Here is a 21,831-nt window from a genome sequence, read left to right on the forward strand (position 1 = left end):
GGTAAGTGAAGACGTACCCTATGTTTTAAAGGGAAATTTGCCTCCAACCCAAAATAGTTCTATGCCCCGAAATTTGCAATCCTCTAATCTTCAGAAATAAATCTTACATTGCCATATCATTCTTCTAGTGTCCCAAAAGTGAGTTTGAAAGTTTGCCCAGACTTTATACTGAAGATTTTTTGTTCCAAATTTTAAGCAGTTCGTCAGTCAGCAAAACTCAAACTGCTTTTGAAAACAGGGTAACAATGCAGGTGGTAAGGATGAACAGCTTTGGCTTAGACTTCGTCCACACTTAACTTTTATGTTTAACCAATCTGAATTGAAAGCATTTATTAATAGATTAAATGCTACAACCCAAATGCTGATTCATGAATAACCAATTTTAAGGTAAACAAAGTTAACTAACATTAATTACAATGTACTGTTACAGTACCATTAAATGTCAAGGCCCTAAAATTGAGACATCCTCAAAATGCAACACAGGAAAATTTCTGATGAAGTTTTTTTGGTAATGATTCACAAACAATGCACTTTGAATGAAAAGGGCCTTTGAAAAACCCTACGTTTAAAGACAATAAAAAATGCTGACAGAAAAGGGTTATTGTGTTTTCCATAACTGCCCACTCCTGCAATAGATTAAGGGGTAGAAAAGTGACTTGTGTACTGAAATATAGAATGAAGAATTGCTAATGGTAAAATTAAGAGCTTTGTAAGCTATATTTTAATAATTTGTAATTATGGATAGTAAATGGGTTTAGATGAGGTAACACTTAGACCAAGGCCTTGCCTGGCATAAGTGTGGTTTTGCCAATTCTTCTTTGATATAAATTGCTGTTTTGTTTAAAATGATATTATTGCTGGCAAGATACATAATGTGTCATGTTGGAAGATGTAAATAACAGATACAAATATGTAATGATAAATATAAAATCCCAGTTTTCTGGGAAAGCTAGGAACAGGGTGACATAGAATGACATGACCCCAAAACTGCAAAACCAGCAGGAAAAATGCAGAAGTTGGGTAATTGAAGTTTGTGCGTGCATATTGTATGGGTTATACGCACACACAAAAATGAAGGGGTGATGTGGTAAAAGCCTAGTGGATAAAATTAAGTAATCTGTAATGTAAAAACGTATAAAAGACTCAAGTGAACAAAGCCCAAACTAGAGAGACACTGCACCAGAAACTGCAGGAATAGGACTGAAGGACTAGACCAAGAGATCAGAGAAGGTGATGATCATCATGGAAGGTAGAAGAACTTTCCAGTGCCCTGGAATGCAGTAATTTGGGCCCATTTACCTATTCCATCTGGTCTGTTATTGGCATAAGCATACGTTCAGACATCATAAATGACAATACTTCTGTCTGAAATTGTATAAAGGCAAAAATTGATTAAGCCTAAATTGGGTGGACAGTTTCCCATTTTGATATCCAACATTGGCATCCCTGGGTGGCATGAGTCCATGATGTCTTGTTCCCACTTCCGGCTCTTCAAGATTATGAAGGCTCCAGATACTATCAAGGCTTGGAAGGCTGTAGAGAACAGTGCCCTGGCCTCCAGCCATGGTGTTGTCCAACACCGAGACAAGAAAGTAAGTTCTCATAATCATAATGGAAGAGTATGTTAATATAATTTGCCACAGAGGGATTTGATAGAAAAGTCTTAGCCAAGGAAGAACCTTGGGACATAGTTAAAAAGACTTAAGAGTAAAGTTGGGAATAATAAGAAATATAAAAATTCCCATGAACTGTATATGGAAATAGTATATTTAATAATTTTGTGTCTGAGGGACAAGTCAAAGAATGCTGCCAACAGTTAAAAGTACAGAATAGAGAAGTTGTGGCTAATGATCAAATGACAAACTACAGTATTTGCTCTTGGTAAAAGTCACTGAGCTATGACAGTGAGAAACTAAGCACAACACAGATTATTGTGCAGTTAAGGAAAAACGGAACATACAGTAATATGTCCAAGAATATAAAGTGCAATCAAACTAGAGAGAATTTAAGGAAAAGTAAGGACATTGGTACTAGTGAGGACTTGTCCTATCTGTACCTTTGGGAAGATGATAATGGCTATTCTGATTTGTATTCCCCCTCCACCTATAAACCTTTTTGCTAAAATGCTGGCCAGTAGTAACATTAAAGATTATAGACCTCTCTAATTGTTAAAAGTTTGTGTTAAGTCACGGAAGGACAAATTCAGTGGTGGATGCCACTCACCACAAGGATCCATGAAAATATGCTTGTTTGTGCTAGAAACAGAGAAAAAGGTTGGGAGGTGGCAGTGGGGGGGGGGCGCTCTGGGCTGAGCCTGGGGCAGGGGGTTGGGGTGCAGAAGGGGGCTCTGGACTGGGGCAGAATGGTGGGGTGCAGGGTGTGGGCTCTGGGAGGGGGCTCAGGGCTGAAGCAGGAGGTATGGGGTGCCGGCTCTGGAAGGGGGTCAAGACTGGGGCAGAGTGTTGGGGTGCAGTAGGGGGTACAGGGTGCTGGCTCTAGGAAGGGGGTCAGGGCTGGGGCTTTGGGTTCAGGAGGGGGTTCGGAGTGCAGAAGGGGGTATGGGGTACTGGCACTGGAGGTGGCTCATGGCTGGGGGTTCGGGTGCAGGAGGGGGTTTCGGGTGCTGGCTCTGAGCAGGGGCTTAGGGTGGGGCTTGGGATGCAGGAGGGAGTTCAGAGTGCAGGAGAGGGTTTGGGGTGCTGGCTCCGGGAGGGGGCTCAGGGATGGGGTGTGGCCTCCCGGGGGGCAGCACTTACCTCTGGCGGCTCCCAGTCGGCGGCGGGTGCCATTAGGCTAAGGCAGGCTCCCTGCCTACCCCAGGCCCACACCGCTCCTGGAAGAGGCCAACGCGCGGTGTCCCTCTGTGCAAGCCCCGCCCCACACAACTCTCCCAGCCAATGGGAGCCGTGGGGGAGGTGCTTACAGGCAGGAGCAGCGTGTGGAGGGAGACCCCAGCCCCACCCACGGGGCTGTGGGGCTGCGCTGGCCGCTTCTGGGAATGGCGTGGGGCCGGGGTAGGCAGGGAGTGTGCCTTAGTGGCAGCCACCAGAGATTGCGATCAACTGGGAGATCCTCTAGGATTGACCAGTCGATTGCAATCAACTGATTGGTGACCATTGTTCTAGACTAATACATAGTCTTACTTCAAAAGTCAGCTTTGCATATAAACACAGACTAATGTATCATCATAATACATATATCTGATACAATGTATTGTATTTTCCTAATAAAACAAAAAGTAGGTTGAAAAATCAGAAAAAACAGAGTAATACTTTCTGTAAAACTCGGGAATTTTTCAGTAAAAATCTGTTTAAACTGAAAATGAAGGGGCTTATAAGTTACATGTTTAGTTCGTAATTTTTTGTTTTATATATTGTAGGCACCTGTGTTTTGAAGAGCTCAAAATATAGGGGAAAAACTTATGAATGGCTCAGTCCTCAAACCAAATACAATCTGAGTTTATATATTTGTGGCATAACTTGCCAATTGAGGAGCATCAAAAACCCACATTAATCGGTTAAAAATGTTTAAAGGGAAAACATAATATTGTTAATATTTTGCAAAATGGTTATTGGAATATTTTCTAAAATGCTTTTTAAATTACTAAATTAAACTGTATTAAAACAAACTAATTTTTAGGAACAACAGGCTTCTCTTGGGAGTTTATATCTGAATATACAGAAATAGTTGCTCCTTCATATAGTTTACTTTAAAAAGGTAATAGTTGGGAATGGAACCCATAAGTGACTGAAGCAGTCACTAAATTGAAAGAGGTATTAGCCTCAATTCCAGTGTTGGTTCAGCCTGACTATTCACAACCTTTTGTGTTGGAATTAGCTGCTACAGAAATAGCACTGGCAGTCGCCTTGGGTCAGCATAGGAATTCAAAACTCGGACCAACTGCTTACGCATTGAGATACTAGCTCCTGTAGAACAGAAATACACCTGGTATGAAAGACATATGTTAGCTACATTTGGGCTGATAAGCATTTTGCTTATATTGTGGGACCATCATCTTTAATTATCAATATACACCCCAGCCCAATTCTTGTTATTTGCCCAAGTATTAATGGAAACCCCAAAGAGGGCTAATCAGTCACAATAATGAGGAAGCTGAAAATCACACTATAGCTGAAATGCAATGGGTACATATATATTGAGAGATGCTTGACAAGCTTTAAAAGATATCCACATAGGGAAAACGCATTGCCTCATTACCAACAAATATCTGCTGGACTGGTATAGGAATGAAATAACTAGTCACAGAGGTTAATATCCTCTGGAATCTAGCTGTGGTAACAATGTCACCTCTTAATTATAATTACTATACAAAAGGCTATTTTTGAAGTCTTTCCCCCCAACTTTCACTGCCAATAAAGCATCCTCAAAGACTCCAATTTTAAGGAACATGTCCAGCCATGTACCTCACATACTGGAAGACACATGGATGGTGGCAAGCACCTCTTCTGGACTGCTGCACAGAGGTGCAAGCCAAATGGATCTGTTGATGTGATGCCCTAGGAGCCATGCAACAAATCTGTGGTATAGATCATAATAATGAAACAGAAACCCAAGAAAGAAATGTCAACGGCCAGTACAGCTGAGTACCTAGAATAGACATAAAACATGTGCGAAATAAAGACTACTGTGTGGTTATACAACAGTAAAAATACAATCATGGAGGGAAAGTGTGCCCATTCAATCAGCTCAATTGGTATTTTATTCTTAAATTCAAAACTATAATTGAATTACTCAAAATTATACCTATACTCAAATCTGTTGAGCCAGTAATAGCAAAAAGTCAACTAAGCTTTGGCACCAAGGCTACGCAATTACTTCCTAACTTTAAAATACTTATTGTAAAATGAAATCTGCACTTAAAAGTCTTTATTAAAATAACATACAAACCATAGAATTCACATGCAAGAACAATTAAATACAATAGATAATTAGATAGTGTGTTACAGCCAGTTACTGGGACCAAATGAATACAATTGGGGAACATCCAGATATGGCATTTAGTTTTAAGATAGTATTATGGATACAAGTGTTGATAATTGTAGTAATCCTTATAATGTGTTCAAGATAAAGTGGATTTGTGGCTCAGTTTCCCACTTGAAGCCCCAACAAAATTCAGTTAATCTGATGAAAGCTATAAAAATGAATAGTTATGCTTTCTACCATCTTCAGTTGGCTTGAAGACTCTATCCCATCCTTATGGAGGATGACCAGTTTTACTGTCTTTATCACCTCCTCGCTGGACTACTGCAATGCAGTATACTTGGACAAGAAGCCATCAATGTTTAGGAAACTCAGAGTATAGACTGTTGAAGCATGTCACCTAAGCAACATGAGTTACGATGAGCACATCAAACCTGCTCTCTGCTCTGACACTGGTTTCCCCACAGACTATCCAATCAAGTTCAAGATCTTGGTCCTTATCTTCAAAGTTGCTTAATGGCTAGGCCGAGAATATTGAAGAGACTGCCTAAAGCACCAGAAGGAAGTGCTCTCTCAACAACTCTGCTCCTCAGGCACAACAGAATTTACTACCTTTAGTATTACTACTTTAAGAGTAAAGCTCGCCTGTGCAGGAGATAAAGCCTTCTTTGACAGACAGTCCCAGACCATGGAATAAACGCCCACAGGAACTAGCTACCACCACAAACCTGAGCATCTACCACTTAAAGTGAAATGTACCTTTGCCTTCCCTAACAAAACATAAAGCAGCATGTATTCATGTATAAGTATATAATACTAAACTGTACAAGATTTCACCTCGGGGGAGAAGGCGAGAGAAAAAGTTAACCATACATGACAGATGTTCATCAGATTGCTCAATGCACTACTGCAAAAAACTCTCAGATACTACAGTGATGAGGGCTGTATAAGAACCTAAACAGAACACAATATATGGAAGAATCATATTAATGACATGCTGTGTCAAGACAGACAACCGCTATAATTATACACAGTAAGGAGGGCAACCCAAAAAGACAGTTACCTCTTTTTTTGTAACTGGTGGTGTTGTTCGAGATATGTTGCTCATGTCCATTCCATTGTAGGTTTGTGTGCTCGCCACATACACCGGTGCTGGAAGTTTTTCCCTCAGCAGTATCCATAGGGGACCAGCTCTGGCGCCCTTTGGAGTGGCACACATATGCCATAGTATAAGGGGCACTGCCGGCTCCCCCCACCCTCAGTTCCTTTTTGCCAGAAACTCCGACAGTGGGAAAGGAGGACGGGTCATGGAATAGATGTGAGAAACATCTCGAAGAACACCAGTTACGGAAAAGGTAACTGTCTGTTCTTCTTCGAGTGCTTGCTCATGTCCATTCCATTGTAGGTGACTCCCAAGCAGTACCACCAGAGGCGGGTAGGAGTTCATGGACGTGTCGATTGCAACACAGCTCTGCGTCATCAGTAGGCATCATCTCTGGCCTACTGAATGATGGCGTAACGCGTCGTAAACATGTGCACTGAAGACCATGTGTCCACAGATGTCCTGGATGGGGATGTGCACTAGGAAGACTGCTGAGGACGCTTGAGTTCTGGTCAAGTGGGCCTTCAATATAGGCGGCAGTTCAGCCTGTGCTAACTCATAACAGAACCTCCGGATACAGGAGGTGATCCAGTTCGAGATCCTCTGCAAGGACACTGGAAGACCTTTCATCCTGTCCACTGTCCCAGTGAAGAGTTGGGTCGACCTTTGGAAGGGTACGCTCCAGGCAGAACGCTAGGGTGTGCCAGACATCCAAGGTATGCAGCCACCTCTCCTCTGCAGTGGAGTGCAGCTTTGGATAGAGAATCGAGAGAAAGATATCCTGGTTAACATAGAAGTGGGACACCACCTTAGGCAGGAATGCGGGGTGGGGGGGTCACAGCTGGACCTTGTCTTTGTAGAAAAGTGTATAAGGAGTTCAGGAAGTAAAGACTTTAATTTCAGATACTTGTCTTGCCAAGGTAATGGCTACAAGGAAGGCACCCTTCCATGACAGGTGTGAAATGGAACAAGAGGCCAGGGGCTCAAAGGGAGGTCCTGTGAGCCTCAAGAGGATGAAGTTGAGGTCCCACTGTGGAACCGGATCCCAGACCGGTGAGAAGAGTTGCTCTAGGCCTTTTTGGAACTGGATGGTCATGTCCTGTGAGAACACCAATTTTCCCTGGTGTGGAAGGCCAATATCGCTGCCAATTGCATCCTGATAAAGGAAAAAGCAGGGTCTTGATGCTTAAGGTACAGCAGGTAATCCAGGATAGACTGCAAAGACCTTGTTGGGGAAATGCCACACAGGAGAATCGCTTCCACTTTGCTAAGTAAGTCGGTCGCTGTGGTGCAGGGCTTTCTGCTTTCCAAGAGGACTTGCTGTACCTGGCTGGAGCAAGCCCTCTTCTCCATGTTCAACCATGCAGCAACCAAGCCATGAGATGAAGGAAGTGAAGGTTCAGGTGCAGGACCTGCCCGTGGTCTTGTGAGAGGAGGTCTGGGCAGTGGCCATAGAGGGGCCACTGCCAGAGCCATGAGCTTGCCAGTGTTGGCGAGGCCACGCTGGAGAGATCATGATGACCCGTGCTTTGTTTGTTTTGACTTTTGCTAGGATCCTGCTGATGAGTGGAATCGGCGGGAATGAGTACATCAGATCCCCCTCCCACAACAGCAGGAAGGCATCGGAGATTGAGTCCCTGCCTAGGTCCTGGAAGGAACAGTATTGTTGGCACTTCCTGTTCTGTCTGGTGGCAAACAGGTCCACTCAGGAAGTTCCCCACCATTGGAAGAGCACTTGGACGATCTCTGGATGGAGGGACCACTCGTGGGGAAAGAAGAACCACCAACTGAGGTGATCTGCCAGCACATTCCAGATGCTGGGGAGGTCCGACACCTCAAGGTGGATGTTGTAGTGGATACATAAGTCCCGCAATCAGAGTGCTTCCTGGCAGAGAGCTGATGAACAGGCTCCCCCTTGCCTGTTGATGTGACCATCGAAGCTGTCTTGTCCGTGAGTATCAGTACCACTCAACCGGGTCGAACGGAACTCCTGCCATCACCACCCTGGGGTCGTTCCACCACTGCAGAGAAGCTAGTATCTTTGGTGGGATTGTGACAACCTTCTCCAGATGGTCTCTGGACAGGGCGTAGACTGTTGTCAGTCACTGTTGAAGGGGTTGCGGCCTGAGCCTTGCATGACAGACAACACAAGTACATGCTGCCATGTGGCCCAACAGCCTGAGGCAGACCCGGGCTGTGGTGAGGGGATACGCAGAGACACTGGCAATGAGACTCATCATCTTCTCGAATCAGTCTTGTGGCAGAAATGCTCTGGCATAGGTGGAGTCAAGGATCGCCCCGATTAATTCTATTCTTTGTACCGGGATTATCGTTGATTTTTCCTCTTTTATCAACAGGCCCAGGGCACAGCACATGATCCGCAGTGCTGAGACATCACGCTGGATCTGAGACCTGGAGCAGCCCTTGATGAGCGAGTCATCGAGGTACGGGTAAACCTGGATAGGCAGCCACCATTGTCATGCACACAGCCTCAGGGCTGTAGCCAGACTGAACAGGTAATGAGCGGGACCCACCATGAAACACAGGAATTGTCTGTGTCCTTGGAATATTGATATGTGGAAATATGCGTCCTTCAAATCAAGGGCGGCGTACCAGTCTCCCAGATGCAGGGAGGGAATGGAGGCCAGGGAGATCATGCGGATTAGCAACGGTGGCCTGGAAATCTACGCCTCATGCTTCTTGAATGGTGCCAGTCCGTCGAGCGAGAGCAGGAGTGTGTTGGCTGCTGAAACAGGGAACTTCAGCCCAACCATGGTGACTAATACCAGCACTCCAGCAACTGGTAGCGAGGCTCTCAGGACCATCGCCTTTGGTTTCCGGAGCAGTCCCGAACACTGGGGGAATGGCTAGTGGGTCCTGGTTTCGGGGCTGCAGGGACAGGCACACCTCCATGGGCCTGCACCATGCCACTGGCAATCGGCGTCTCAGGCCCGACGAGCAGTGCCCTGAATCCAGAGACCAGTGGGAGCTCTGTTGGGCTGGCCTGCCGATGTCTAAGGTCTGATAGCTCCACACACACTATTACTGAAAAATTGCTTACTTTATAATTTTTACCATATAATTATAAAATAAATCGATTGGCATATAAATATTTTACTTACATTTCAGTGTATAATATACAGAGCAATATAAACAAGTCATTATCTGTATGAAACTTAAGTTTGTATTGACTTCACTAGTGCTTTTTATGTAGCCTGTTGTAAAACTAAGCAAATATCTAGATGAGTTGATGTACCCCCGGAAGACCTCTGTGTAACCCCAGGCGTACATGTACCTATGGTTGAGAGCCACTGGTCCAAACTATCTAAAACTACTTAAATTATCTAAACTAACAAACTACTAATCTATTTACATAAATTTAGAGTAAAACCACTAAGGGATGAGATTGCCTAAGCAACAAGAGGTTCCAGCAACCATCACAGGCAGTAAGAAGGAACTTAAGAAGGGCAGGGTCGGTGGGGCCTTATGCCACCACCCAGCTCTAAAGGCAGCACTTTAAAATACTGTTAAATATAAAAAATATGTTTTTAACTTATAAGGGGGAGTCGCACTCAGAAGCTTGCTGTGTGAAAGGGGTCACAAGTACGAAAAGTTTGAGAACCACTGTTTTAAGGTCACTGAGGCAAAACACTCCCATTAAAAAGGAGTGGGCATAGCTGAATACAGATGTGAATATAAAGCTTTAGAACACTGACAGCATATATAGTCTGGAAGAAAAGAAACTGAACACCTAAAATAGTCTAGTAATAATACTTAAAAATTCAGTCCTCCATTTAAAGTATTATAAGACTCTCCATAACATTTTATATTGCAAGCACATTTACTTGCTACATGTTAATAGTCAATGCAGAGAAATACATAAAGAAACCTAGAGATATTAAACATGAGAACATGCTCCACAAGAGCATCTTCAATCACTTGCATACTAATAACTCTCAAACCATGCATCTTAGTCTTCATGCTGTTATGGACAACAGTAATTAATATAAACATCAGAAGCAATCATTGTACGGAGACTGGTCATTTTTGCAAAGCTTGGCAAACTCTCAACTACCTGCTGGTTATTAATTTTCAAACATATGGGAGCTCTGTTGTGGTTCATGTTAAATTGATTCTCTTCTACAAAATACAGTAATAAAAATGAATGAATATTCTTACTTTAGAGATAATTAAACCCATTCATATTTGTTGCAAGTGATGCATAAACTTAGGTGGAAAGAGATTTACTCTGATATTGAATTTAGTTTAGACTAAAATGTTGTGGTTTAGAGTGTACATGCACAAAAGTCAGGAAATCCAAAGATATGTCTTCCACAGTAACCATGACATCTCACACAGCGTTTGCAATTTCTGTATATGAGAAATAAGTGAATCATCGTATTTTTTATATATATATATATATATATATATATATATATATATATATATATATATATATATATATATCACACACACCACATATACACACATATATATATACACACACACACACACACACACACACACAGAGCAGAAACTACATATATGCAAGGGAAACATGTCAGTTACTAAAAGAAACAATTTGATTTGTGCATGTAAAATATTAGCCACAAAACTTTCATTAATTGTTTCTTTTTACTTAAAAGACCTAGCAACTGTGCATTGCAATACACCCATTAAATACCTATTTCACTGTTCTATACTTAGAAGCTCAAATTCAAATAAACACAATTTAGTTCAATGTGCCTACATCTTAATATTGCTAAGGAAAATTACACACAGTTAAATAATTAAATATGAGCAAACATTTAACCAATTATTTCAGCAACCCAACAAGGAGCATATGCTTTAGATACATGCCAATTTTAAACTTGTTAAACACTGCCATTAAGTAGAGCTGTCTCACTGCAATACATTTACTGGTGGGAAAACTTCACTTTGGTAACTTAAGAAGCTAATCAGGATTTACTAAAAACTTTCCCCAACACCTCAGTTTTGTCTCAGAACCAACAATGGAAGTTTCACCATAAAGATCATTTTCAAGTAGTTAATTGTTCAAGAACAGGGCATTACAATTAAAGTGCCTTCTCTAATCATTCTATAGAATTTGCTACCATCATAGGTCAGCATAAATTAACTTAATATGGTGAGAAGTTTAAATCCTGCTCCATTTAAAATCTTATCCCACTAAGTTGTTTTAAAGTATAGTAAAAATCCATTTCAAAATTAAATTGCCCAAGTTTCCCCTAATAGAGAGAGAGAAAGATCATCAATGTACTGATATATTTTATTACCTAATGTAAGCCAAAAACTTAAAATAATCACTATAAACCTTAAAACTAAGGGGACATAAGAAGTCACAGCTAAAAAAACTTCTTGGCAACAGTATAAAGAGAACAAAAACTACTCCACAGAATATGGATTAAATTGCAAAGAATGATACTAAGTATTTTTCATGGAGAATTTCCATTCTGAGTTTTGACCCAGAACTAAGCTGAAAAAAAGCATCTGCAAAACAGTAGGCCCATTCAGAAGTGAACAGTTTGAAGTATCTTGTGTAACTCACGATTTTTTAAACATCGCAACTGTTGCTAAACCCTTTTATTGGACTACAGTACCAAATTAACATGCCATTTTTAGAAAAATCCATCTATCTAGCAGAAAAGATTTTTTTAGGGTACACAGTATTTTACACTATAACTCATGCTGCATCAACAACCCTGCTAGAATAAAAATTTAAATAAATGTCAAGATGCATAATAAAATATGTGCAGAGTTTAGTGAGAAACGAATGTATACTGAAAGCGTTTTCCTTTTTACCTGATTTATACAAAATCTAGAGCTTTCCTAAACCATGAACATAAAAAGGTATGTTATACTGTTGACTACAGAATACTGCAAAGTTTTATTGCCATTTAAACAAAGAAGCCATAACAGTTAAATGAGCTCAGGCAATAGGTTTCAGTATCACAAGGTGCCAGCTGTAAAGAGTTATGGCTAATTGAATATGGAACTCCTGCTTAATCAGATAACTGCTCTGCTATTTCCAAATGAAATGCCATTTCCATACTGTCTGAAAATGGCCTGTTTTATTGGTAACCAGAGAAAACAATATAAACTGTAAATAACATTAAGTGCTCTGTTTACCCATTCCAGGCATTGAAGTAGCAGGGGATCCAGGACGTCTTGGTAACACATTTGACTGTAAGGCTGGTGCAACGGTTCTTTCTGGAGGTCCACCAGGAGCTGAAGCGTCCCTTTGCAGACCAGGAGATGCTGCTAGTGGACCTGGAGCTTTGGGAGATCCCTGTTTAGGGCTTACTGGGGTGGCTGCAGAGACATTTCTTTGAGCTGGGGTCCGCTGACGAATTTCTGACAGGAACATGTACACACTGAATTTAATATTCGATACCATATTGCAAGTAACAAAAACACAAAGTATTACTACACCTCTACCCCAATATAACGTGATGCGATATAACATGAATTCTGATATAATGCAGTAAAGCAGCACTCCCAGAGGAGCAGGGCTGCGCACTCCGGTGGATTAAAGCAAGTTCGATATAACGCGGTTTCACCTATAACACAGTAAGATTTTTTGGCTCCCGAGGACAGCGTTATATCGAGGTAGAGGTGTATTTTAATCAGTAAGAGAAGTAATAAGCAGGAAGTCAAATACATGTATACAAGACTCCACTACAAAGACAAATCATACTCTGATTAAGCATGCACTTCAGTACAAGCAGTTTGATCAAATACACAATCCTATATTTTAATACTAGCATTTGGTTAACAACTGGTATATACTCGGAACAAAGTGTCTCCAAAAATGCACTAATAGAGAGGTAATTGCTTAATATACATATCTTAGTGTACAAAATGAGATATTAATTGCTAGAATTAACTTGCTATACTCAAACAGAAAATCTGAACACACTGACTGAAGTCATTTTGCCTGCAACTGGTAAAGTATTCAGTCTGAATTCCCCAGCAGTATTGGTAGTACACACCCTTAATTTTCCAAATTAGAAAATCCAATGGTCCCTTCTTGTCTTAATCTATAATTTCAGTTTGTCCAGTTTCATCCACCCTACTCTACCACCCTATTTTTATTTTTTTTTTGAGTGTGTGCTTGATTTGTTATTGCAGCAACAATGCATTGAGGGGGAATGATGTACTATGGTGCTCCCTTCTTGCCTTTTTTAAGAAAGAGAAAAGCATACTCAGACTGAATTATAGGCTGGTCATCAATATGGAAAACAATTTAAGGGGACCTCTTCAGTCCTCCTCATTCAGACAGAACTCCCATTTACACCAATAGTACTGCATTGGGCTTTGGGCAGTTACAACCATTTATGGCAGAAATGAATAGCCGCTGACTTAGCCATCCAGAAATTTGTTAACAAAAAAGTGATACAAGTCAGGAACAGCTTTAATAATGAAATAGCATTTTTCTCTCACACAATTCTCTACCCACTGGTTCCTAATTACCACTGGTACAACCATCTTCAGGCATCACTGCCTGTCTCAAATACCTACGAAATAACGTACAACACTTGGAAATCCACCCTAAACACAATGACAAACTCCTTCACTCCATCCTTCCCCACAACAATTTCACATTATCCAAACCATGGGCAGTAGGACAGCTCACCAGTATGCCAACTTCTTCCTGGGCCACCCCAAGGAAAAATTACTGGAAAAATGTGCTATGAAACCAACGATATACCTGATATACATTGATGATACATCACATGTTGTGAAAGGCATGTGGAGATATCTCCCCCAGAGCATCAAACGCCCCCAACAAAAACAATGTGGGTGAAACCAGACATTCACTACACTCTCAAATGAACTCTCACAAAAAAAAGATAAATGACAAAAAGACAAAAACACCTCATCACCTGTGAGTGAACACTTTTCACAAAGCCATCACTCCATGTCTGACCTCTCAGTCCTCAACCTCAAAGGAAACCTGCACAACACCTTCAAAGATGATCTTGAGAACTTAAATTCTTAACTCTGCTAGTCACTAAAAACGAGACTAAAAAGACACTGGTTTTAAGGCTCATTAGAACTGTAACACACCTTACTGCCTAACTCTTAATTTCCCACTTTATTTTAAGCACTACATGTGAACCCCTCATGCTTAACAGTATGTCCCACCTTGGACTTAGCTTGGACATTCTGGTCCCCTTCCTCAGACCTGAAGAACAACGTTGTGAAGACTTGTCCTTTCCACCAACAGAAGTTGGTACAATAAAAAAAACTTTACCTCACATATCTTGTCTGTCTTTAGAAACACACATTTAAAAAAAAAATCCAGCTTTATTTATTGCTATAAACTCTCTGCAGTAGGGTGGATATTTACATTAAATCAGCAGATAATAGTTTACTAAGCCCCCTTCCAAAGTGGGGAAACTCACAGAACACCAATGTCCACCAGATGAAAATTAAACCAGTCGTGCACATGACTGATGAAGTGTACTGTAGGCACTTTCTTTTTGATGGTTTTCCTTGTTACCAACACTGATAAATTTTAGTGAATTTGGTGACAACAGCTTATTTGAAGATTTATGTCGGGGGTTAACTGAGATCAAAGGAAAACCGGCCACTTGTTATATTTAGGGAGTGAATTGTCCTGCAAAACCTCAGACTCCACAGATTACTGTATATTCAAATAATTAAACATAGGCCAGCTCTACATTAAAAATATTAAGTTGACCCAGCTACATTGCTCAGTGGTGTGACAAATCCACACCTCTGAGGAATGTAGCTATGCTGATCTAAACCTCGGTGCAGACAGCACTAAATTCACAGAAGAATTCTTCCGTTGACCCGGTTACCGACTCTTGGGGAGATGGATTACCTATGCAGACGGGAGAACCCCTCCCATCGCTGCGTGAGTGGCTACACTTAAGCATTACAGTGGTGTAATTGCAGCACTGCAACTGTGCTGCTAAAGAATTTTAAGTGTACACATAGGCTTAGACAACACTTGTCAGCCTCCAGTGCTGGCCAAAGATTAACTGAACTCTGTTCACCCTCATTGGTGGTATAGGGGCCTACTGCTCTAGAAAGTATTGATAATTTTTATTATAAGTTGGTGCAATTGAGTTAATTTTAACCAGGTTTTACATTCAAGTGCTTCTTCACCTTGTTACACATTTTTTACAGAAAAGGGCAGGTCTAGATCAAGAGGTAACAGTGTGCCTGCTGCACATAGTGTATGGCAAGATCTCTCTCTCCTCTAAAGAGTGGAGACAAAAAAAGGCAAAGAGACTAGATTGAGAACAGACATTAGAAAAGACAGCTGTGATAAACCACTATTTACCAGGGATAAATTGTGCCAAACATGCTTCTCCCACTAAGCTCTCCACCTTCCCATCCCTCCTACATCTCCTTTGTAAAATCCTAATTGAAGTACACGTGTATCATATTTCAGCCTTCTCCTAGCTCTCTATCCCATTCTTTTAGTCTTTCCCCGCCAGTGCCCTTTTGTCTTGCTTCTACATTCCTTAGTCCAAATTTTTTTTTGTAATCTTTTTCACCATCCTCCACTATACAGTCCTTCATCTCTCACCACAGATAGTATTTTTTCACCACATATGCAGAGCAAGGTCAGTGGGGCCCTTATTGTCAGGACTGCATTCTGCTTTGTGCTGTCCCAGGGGTTTAGGGCTCAGCCTATCAACCTCCAAAGGTTTTGCAGAATAGAAGCAAGAAGGGAGAAGAGGGAGGAGTACTGCTGGCTGGGGATACGGAAGCAGTGAAAGCATCTGGGATAGAGAAACTGTCAAACAATGCATAAGGTGCGCGGGAGGAGAATCCTTTTGCTAAAGCAGTTTCACTGTCCTGCTGCTCTTGTGGTAGTCTGCAGGCTTACGGAGGACAAAGGGGCTGTTTAGCCTGCAGACAAAGCCATCAGAAGGGGGATGGAAAAGACAGAAAGAAAGACAGAATAAAAAAATATATATATACTATTTTCAGAGGTGTGTGTATATGAGGACTGCTTTCATCAGCTGCACCTCAGTCAGCAAGAATAGGGTAGACCAGGGGTCTCAAACTCAAATGACCACGAGGGCCACATGAGGACTAGTACATTGGCTGAGGGCCGCATTTACTGACACCTCCCCCCTGCCGCCCTCAGCCCCGCCCCCACTCCACTCCACCCCGCCCCGCCTCTTCCCACCCCTTCCCTGCCCCCATTCCAACCCCTTCCCTGAAATCCCCACCCCAACTCTGCACCCTCCCTGCCCCCAGGGGGAGCAGGAGGAGTGTGGGGTGTGGCGGGGGCTCAGGGCAGGGAGTTGGGATGAGGGGTGCGGCAGGAGGAGGGGAGGGGGCCGCAAGGTGCTCGCAGGCCGCAGAAAATAACCCTGCTGGACGCGTGTTTGAGACCCCTGGGGTAGACAATGCTTATATGCCTATCCTAGACCAATCACCACTTCTCTGCTAAATCTGTGAATCTTTCTATTCCTAAAGTACATGCCATAGGCAATTTTTGCTGCAAGGTTTGTTGATTTCAGTGAAAACTATTCCCACTGGGAGAAGAGCATATTTTAGTAGCTGTAGTATTCAAGTCACATTCACCTTAAAAGATCATGAAGTAATTTAAATGCTTGTGAAAAAAGCAGGAGTCCCCTTTGTCCAGCAAACAGGTATGCCTCCGACAGTGCCAGTACAAGCTCTCTCACATGTCTAATCTGCTTCAACTCTCTAGACGTACAAATGTTTCATTAGCCATTCAATTTTAGGTGCTCTGAGATTTACAACTAAGAAAAGGACACACTTCCATTATGAATACTCCTAGGCTCACAAGCTCAATAGCTATCAAATGGGTAGGCCTAAATTCTAGCAATCTGGAATCAAGTCAGATCTTTCAGTGGTATATTACTAATTCCCTAAGGTTGGGTTTTAGGTTTATTTGCCCTTCAGGGGGCTCATGCAATAGACTGGTCTCAACAGAAGACCTAGTAATGGTTCGGAGTAGACCACCCGCTAAGGGGTGAACACAACTCCACTGGCAATCATACAGATACACAGGAATGAGATTGATGAACTCTGGCAGGAGAACTACCTCTACCCCAGAATAAGTATGGTAACATGTTAGGCCTGTGTGCCAGAAGGACCAGAATATTTCTGCTCAAGAGCCAGTGATATGTTTGGTCAAGCAAAACTGTTTTCTGCTGAAGTAGTAGGGACAAAAAGGAAACTAGAGTACTGTGACGAAGTGGGGGGTTTTCTCGTTTTCTGTGGAGTGTCAATGGTTTGCATGCAGAGGGGGTGGGACTCAGTTTCCCTGGGTGTTACTGGTTTAACGAGGTGAGGGGAGAGGGAGTGTGTTTTGCAGAGGACCGGAGAGAGGACATGGGGACCCAGCCAATGGCTGGGAGGATGGATACCCCAGCGACCGGTGACATGGCGACCCAGAGGCCCAGCTGAGGAGATGCAGCCTTTTCTGGCCAGTGGGAGGACAATGGGCTGCAGAGTGAGGACCCAGTGACCTAACCAGCCGGTTCCAGCCAGAGGACAGAAGCGAGGAGAGGAGGCCCCGGTTTACAACCCTGTTTACCTGGAGAGAAGACAATGGACAGAGGCGGGGCCTGGAGCCGGTGATCTCAGATACCCAGCTAGGAGCAGGGGAGCTCTGGGCTGGAGAGGAGGAGCAGGCAGAGCCTACCTGGATGCAGGGAGACTGGGATGTGCTGGGCTGAGGGAGGCCAGGCCTGAGGCCCTGAGAGTTTCCTGTGCTGTGTTCAACTCTCAATAAACCCTCCTGTTTCATGCCGGCTGAGAGTCACTCCCGTTTAGAGAACAGGGTTGCATCAACCCCTTCGGGGTGGACTCCCTGAGGAGGCCCACGGCAGAGACAGACGTGCTAAGGCTCAGAGAGGTGCGGATCCAGGAGGTGGAGGGGCCTGACCCCGAGAGAGAGTGGACCCCCGAGAAGGGCTATCTCACTAAAAGGGGCACCCCCCACGGACCGCACGGGGCCAAGAGTGGGCACGATCTGTGAGTCCGTGACAAGTACTAATAAACAGTTCCAGCAAATAACTGGATTTGGGCAATTAAGCTGGAAACAGCACATGTTGGCATATATTCTTGCCTGTAGTGAGACCTACACCCAAGTATAGGATAACTGCCAGAAGGAAGCAGAACTATAAGAGAGACTGGATTCTATATCCTCAACTAGTCTTATTCTGAAAATGGAATTTATCAGGGCTGAACTACATGAACACTTATTCAAATTCCAAATTTCTACACTTCCAGAAAAGTGCCACAATTTAATAGAATGATTGTGTCACCTGGATCCCATTTTTAATATGGAAGAGAGTTATCAAATTTTCCTTTATTTGAATATCTTGCAATTAATCAATTGAGTTTCCTCTGGGTATATGTGCAAACCAGTTATATGAAAACTAAATTCCGCACTGGGAATTATCTGTTTTAGGTCACAAAAAGACAGCCTTGATTTAAAGTTTTGGTCTAGGCCACTTAGGTCCAAATTCTGCAATCACTCATGTGGAGTGGTACTCAGACAAGTAGGCAGGCCAATTTCAGAGTGGATGTGGTCCATTCCCACTCTCTTAGGCCTGGTCTACACTACGGGTTTAGGTCGACTTTAGCAGCATTAAATCGAATTAAGCCTGGACACGTTCACACGACGAAGCCCTTTCTTTCGACTTAAAGGGCCCTTTAAACCGGTTTCTTTACACCACCTTCGATGAGGGGATTAGCGATAAAATCGGCCTTTGCGGGTCGGAATTGGGGTACTGTGGACGGAATTCGACGTTATTGGCCTCCGGGAGCTATCCCACAGTGCTTCATTGTGACCGCTCTGGACAGCACTCAACTCAGATGCACTGACCAGGTAGACAGGAAAAGACCCGCGAACGTTTGAATTTCATTTCCTGTTTGCCCAGCGTGGAGAGCACAGGTAACCATGCAGAGCTCATCAGCACAGGTAACCGTGATGGAGTCCCAGGATCGCAAAAGAGCTCTAGCATGGACCGAACGGGAGGTACTGGATCTGCTCGCCATATGGGGAGATGAATCAGTGCTAGCTGAACTCCGTAGCAGTAAAAGAAATGGCAAAGTATTAGAAAAGGTCTCCCACAGTGCTTCATTGTGACCGCTCTGGACAGCACTCTCAACTCAGATGCACTGACCAGGTAGACAGGAAAAGACCCGCGAACGTTTGAATTTCATTTCCTGTTTGCCCAGCGTGGAGAGCACAGGCAACCATGCAGAGCTCATCAGCACAGGTAACCGTGATGGAGTCCCAGGATCGCAAAAGAGCTCTAGCATGGACCGAACGGGAGGTACTGGATCTGCTCACCATATGGGGAGATGAATCAGTGCTAGCTGAACTCCGTAGCAGTAAAAGAAATGGCAAAGTATTAGAAAAGGTCTCCAAGGCGATGAAGGACCGAGGCCATAACAGGGACACACAGCAGTGCCGCGTGAAAATTAAGGAGCTACGGCAAGCCTACCACAAAGCCAGAGAAGCAAATGGAAGGTCCGGGGCAGAGCCGCAAACTTGCCGCTTCTACGCGGAGCTGCATGCCATTCTAGGGGATGCAGCCACCACTACCCCAACCGTGTGCTATGACTCTGTCAATGGAGAAACACACAGGGAAGAGGGTTCGGGGAACGAGGAAGATGAGGATGGAGGTAATGTAGGTAGCTCACAGCAGCAAGGAAGCGGAGAAACCGGTTTCCCCAACAGCCAGGATATGTTTGTCACCCTGGACCTGGAACCAGTAACCCCCGAACTCACCCAAGACCCTGAGGGCACACAGGGGACCTCTGGTGAGTGTATCTTTGTAAATATTACACATGGTTTAAAAGCAAGCATGTTTAATGATTAATGATTAATTTGCCCTGGCAATCGCGGCCAGTACAGCTACTGGAAAAGTCTGTTAACGTGTATGGGGATGGAGTGGAAATCCTCCAGGGACATCTCCAGAAAGCTCTCCTTGATGTACTCCCAAAGCCTTTGCAAAAGGTTTCTGGGGAGGGCTGCCTTATCCCATCCGCCATGGTAGGACACTTTACCACGCCAGGCCAGTAGCACGTAGTCTGGAATCATTGCATAACAAGGCATGGCAGCGTATGGACCCGGTGTTTGCTGGCATGCAAACAACATCCATTCCTTATCTCTCTTTGTTATCCTCGGGAGAGTGATATCATTCACGGTCACCTGGTTGAAATGGGGTGATTTTATTAAGGGGACATTCAGAGGTGCCCGTTCCTGCTCTTCTGAACAGAAATGTTCCCCGCTGTTAGCCACGCGGTGGGGGGAGGGGTGAAGTGATTATCCCAGAGAATTGGGGTGGGGTGGGGTGGGGGGGTGGTTTAGTTGGGTTTGTGCTGCATGTTAACCCGGAAACCGCAGCCCCTCCTTTTACATTCAAAACCCATTTTAAATGGCCAACCCAATTCATCGTTGATATGGGAAATGAGGGTGCTGCTGTTTGAAACCATTCCCACATGTTACCATGGCTGCCTGCAAGCCGAAATCTGTTGCCTGGCACTGCGTGAGTGATCTCTCATACCAAACCGGCAGGCCCTCACTATAAGAGGAAAAATGCGACCTTGTAACGAAAGAGTGTACCCATTGTTCTCTAAAATGTGTCTTTTTTAACCACCTCTCCCTTCTCCTCCACCAGCTGCAAATGTTTCTCCTTCACAGAGGCTAGTGAACATTAGAAAGAGAAAACGGAGGACGCAGGACGATATGTTCACGGAGCTCCAGATGTCCTCCCACGCTGATAGAGCACAGCAGAATGCGTGGAGGCAGTCAATGTCAGACATGAGAAAAGCACAATATGAACGAGAGGAGAGGTGGCGGGCTGAATCACGGGATGAAAAGAGCAAGTGGCGGGCTGAAGATGATAGGTGGCGTCAGCTTGCAGACAGAAGGCAAGAGTCAATGCTCCGTCTGCTGGAGCATCAAACTGATATGCTCCAGCGTATGGTTGAGCTGCAGGAAAGGCAGCAGGAGCAGAGACCGCCGCTACAGCCCCTGTGTAACCAACAGCCCTCCTCCCCAAGTTCCATAGCCTCCTCACCCAGACGCCCAAGAACACGGTGGGGGGACCTCCGGCCACCCAGTCACTCCACCCCAGATGATTGCCCAAGCATCAGAAGGCTGGCCTTCAATAAGAGTTAAAGTTTTAAAATGCAGTGTGTCCTTTTCCATCCCTCCTCCCCCACCCATCCCAGGCTACCTTGGCAATTATCCCCCTACTTGTGTGAGGAATTAATAAAGAATGCATGAATGTGAAATAACAATGACTTTATTGCCTCTGCAAGCGGTGCTCGAAGTGGGGAGGGGAGAGTGGGGTGGTTGATTTACAGGGAAGTAGAGTGAACCGGGTGGGGGAGGGGGGGCGAGGGTTCATCAAGGAGAAACAAACAGAAGTTTCACACCGTAGCCTGGCCAGTCACAAAACTCGTTTTCAAAGCTTCTCTGATGCGCACCACGCCCTGCTGTGCTCCTCTAACCGCCCTGGTGTCTGGCTGCGCGTAATCAGCGGCCAGGCGAGTTGCCTCAACCTCCCACCCCGCCATAAAAGTCTCCCCCTTACTCTCATAGATATTGTGGCGCGCACAGCAAACAGCAATAACAATGGGGATATTCTTTTCGCTGAGGTCTGAGCGAGTCAGTAAGCTGCGCCAGCGCGCTTTTAAACGTCCAAATGCACATTCCACCACCATTCGGCACTTGCTCAGCCTGTAGTTGAACAGGTCCTGACTACTGTCCAGGCTGCCTGTGTACG

The 21,831-nt window shown here is 43.9% G+C and overlaps 2 protein-coding genes across 11 annotated transcripts in view; one reads left to right on the forward strand and one right to left on the reverse strand.

Annotated features, from left to right (window-relative positions):
• LNPK (lunapark, ER junction formation factor) overlaps positions 1-21,831 on the reverse strand; it is a 77,821-nt gene that overhangs the window by 21,176 nt on the left and 34,814 nt on the right. For 6 of the 10 annotated variants that reach the window (XM_065561893.1, XM_005300439.3, XM_065561892.1 and 3 more), the window contains one exon: positions 12,191-12,415. The exons of the other annotated variants lie outside the window; for them this stretch is intronic. In XM_065561893.1, the coding sequence (XP_065417965.1) occupies positions 12,191-12,415 (225 nt within the window). The remainder of the gene's footprint in view (positions 1-12,190; positions 12,416-21,831) is intronic. 10 annotated transcript variants of the gene reach the window in all.
• LOC135974348 (mediator of RNA polymerase II transcription subunit 15-like) lies at positions 19,162-21,322 on the forward strand. The gene is made up of 2 exons (XM_065561898.1): positions 19,162-19,858; positions 20,719-21,322. Exons 1-2 carry the CDS (start codon positions 19,291-19,293, stop codon positions 21,219-21,221), a joined length of 1,071 nt encoding a protein of 356 aa, XP_065417970.1. The 5' UTR covers positions 19,162-19,290; the 3' UTR covers positions 21,222-21,322.

Source organism: Chrysemys picta, chromosome 11, assembly GCF_011386835.1.
Source record: "Chrysemys picta bellii isolate R12L10 chromosome 11, ASM1138683v2, whole genome shotgun sequence".
NCBI classification, from domain to species: Eukaryota; Metazoa; Chordata; order Testudines; family Emydidae; genus Chrysemys; species Chrysemys picta.

What these genes read in the sequence shown, in the direction of transcription:
- LOC135974348 (XM_065561898.1), top strand. Translation starts at nt 19,291, where the DNA reads ATGCAGAGCTCATCAGCACAGGTAACCGTGATGGAGTCCCAGGATCGC. An exon ending in GGGCACACAGGGGACCTCTG is followed by an intron (nt 19,859 to 20,718) that starts GTGAGTGTATCT and finishes CTCCTCCACCAG; the next exon opens with CTGCAAATGTTTCTCCTTCA.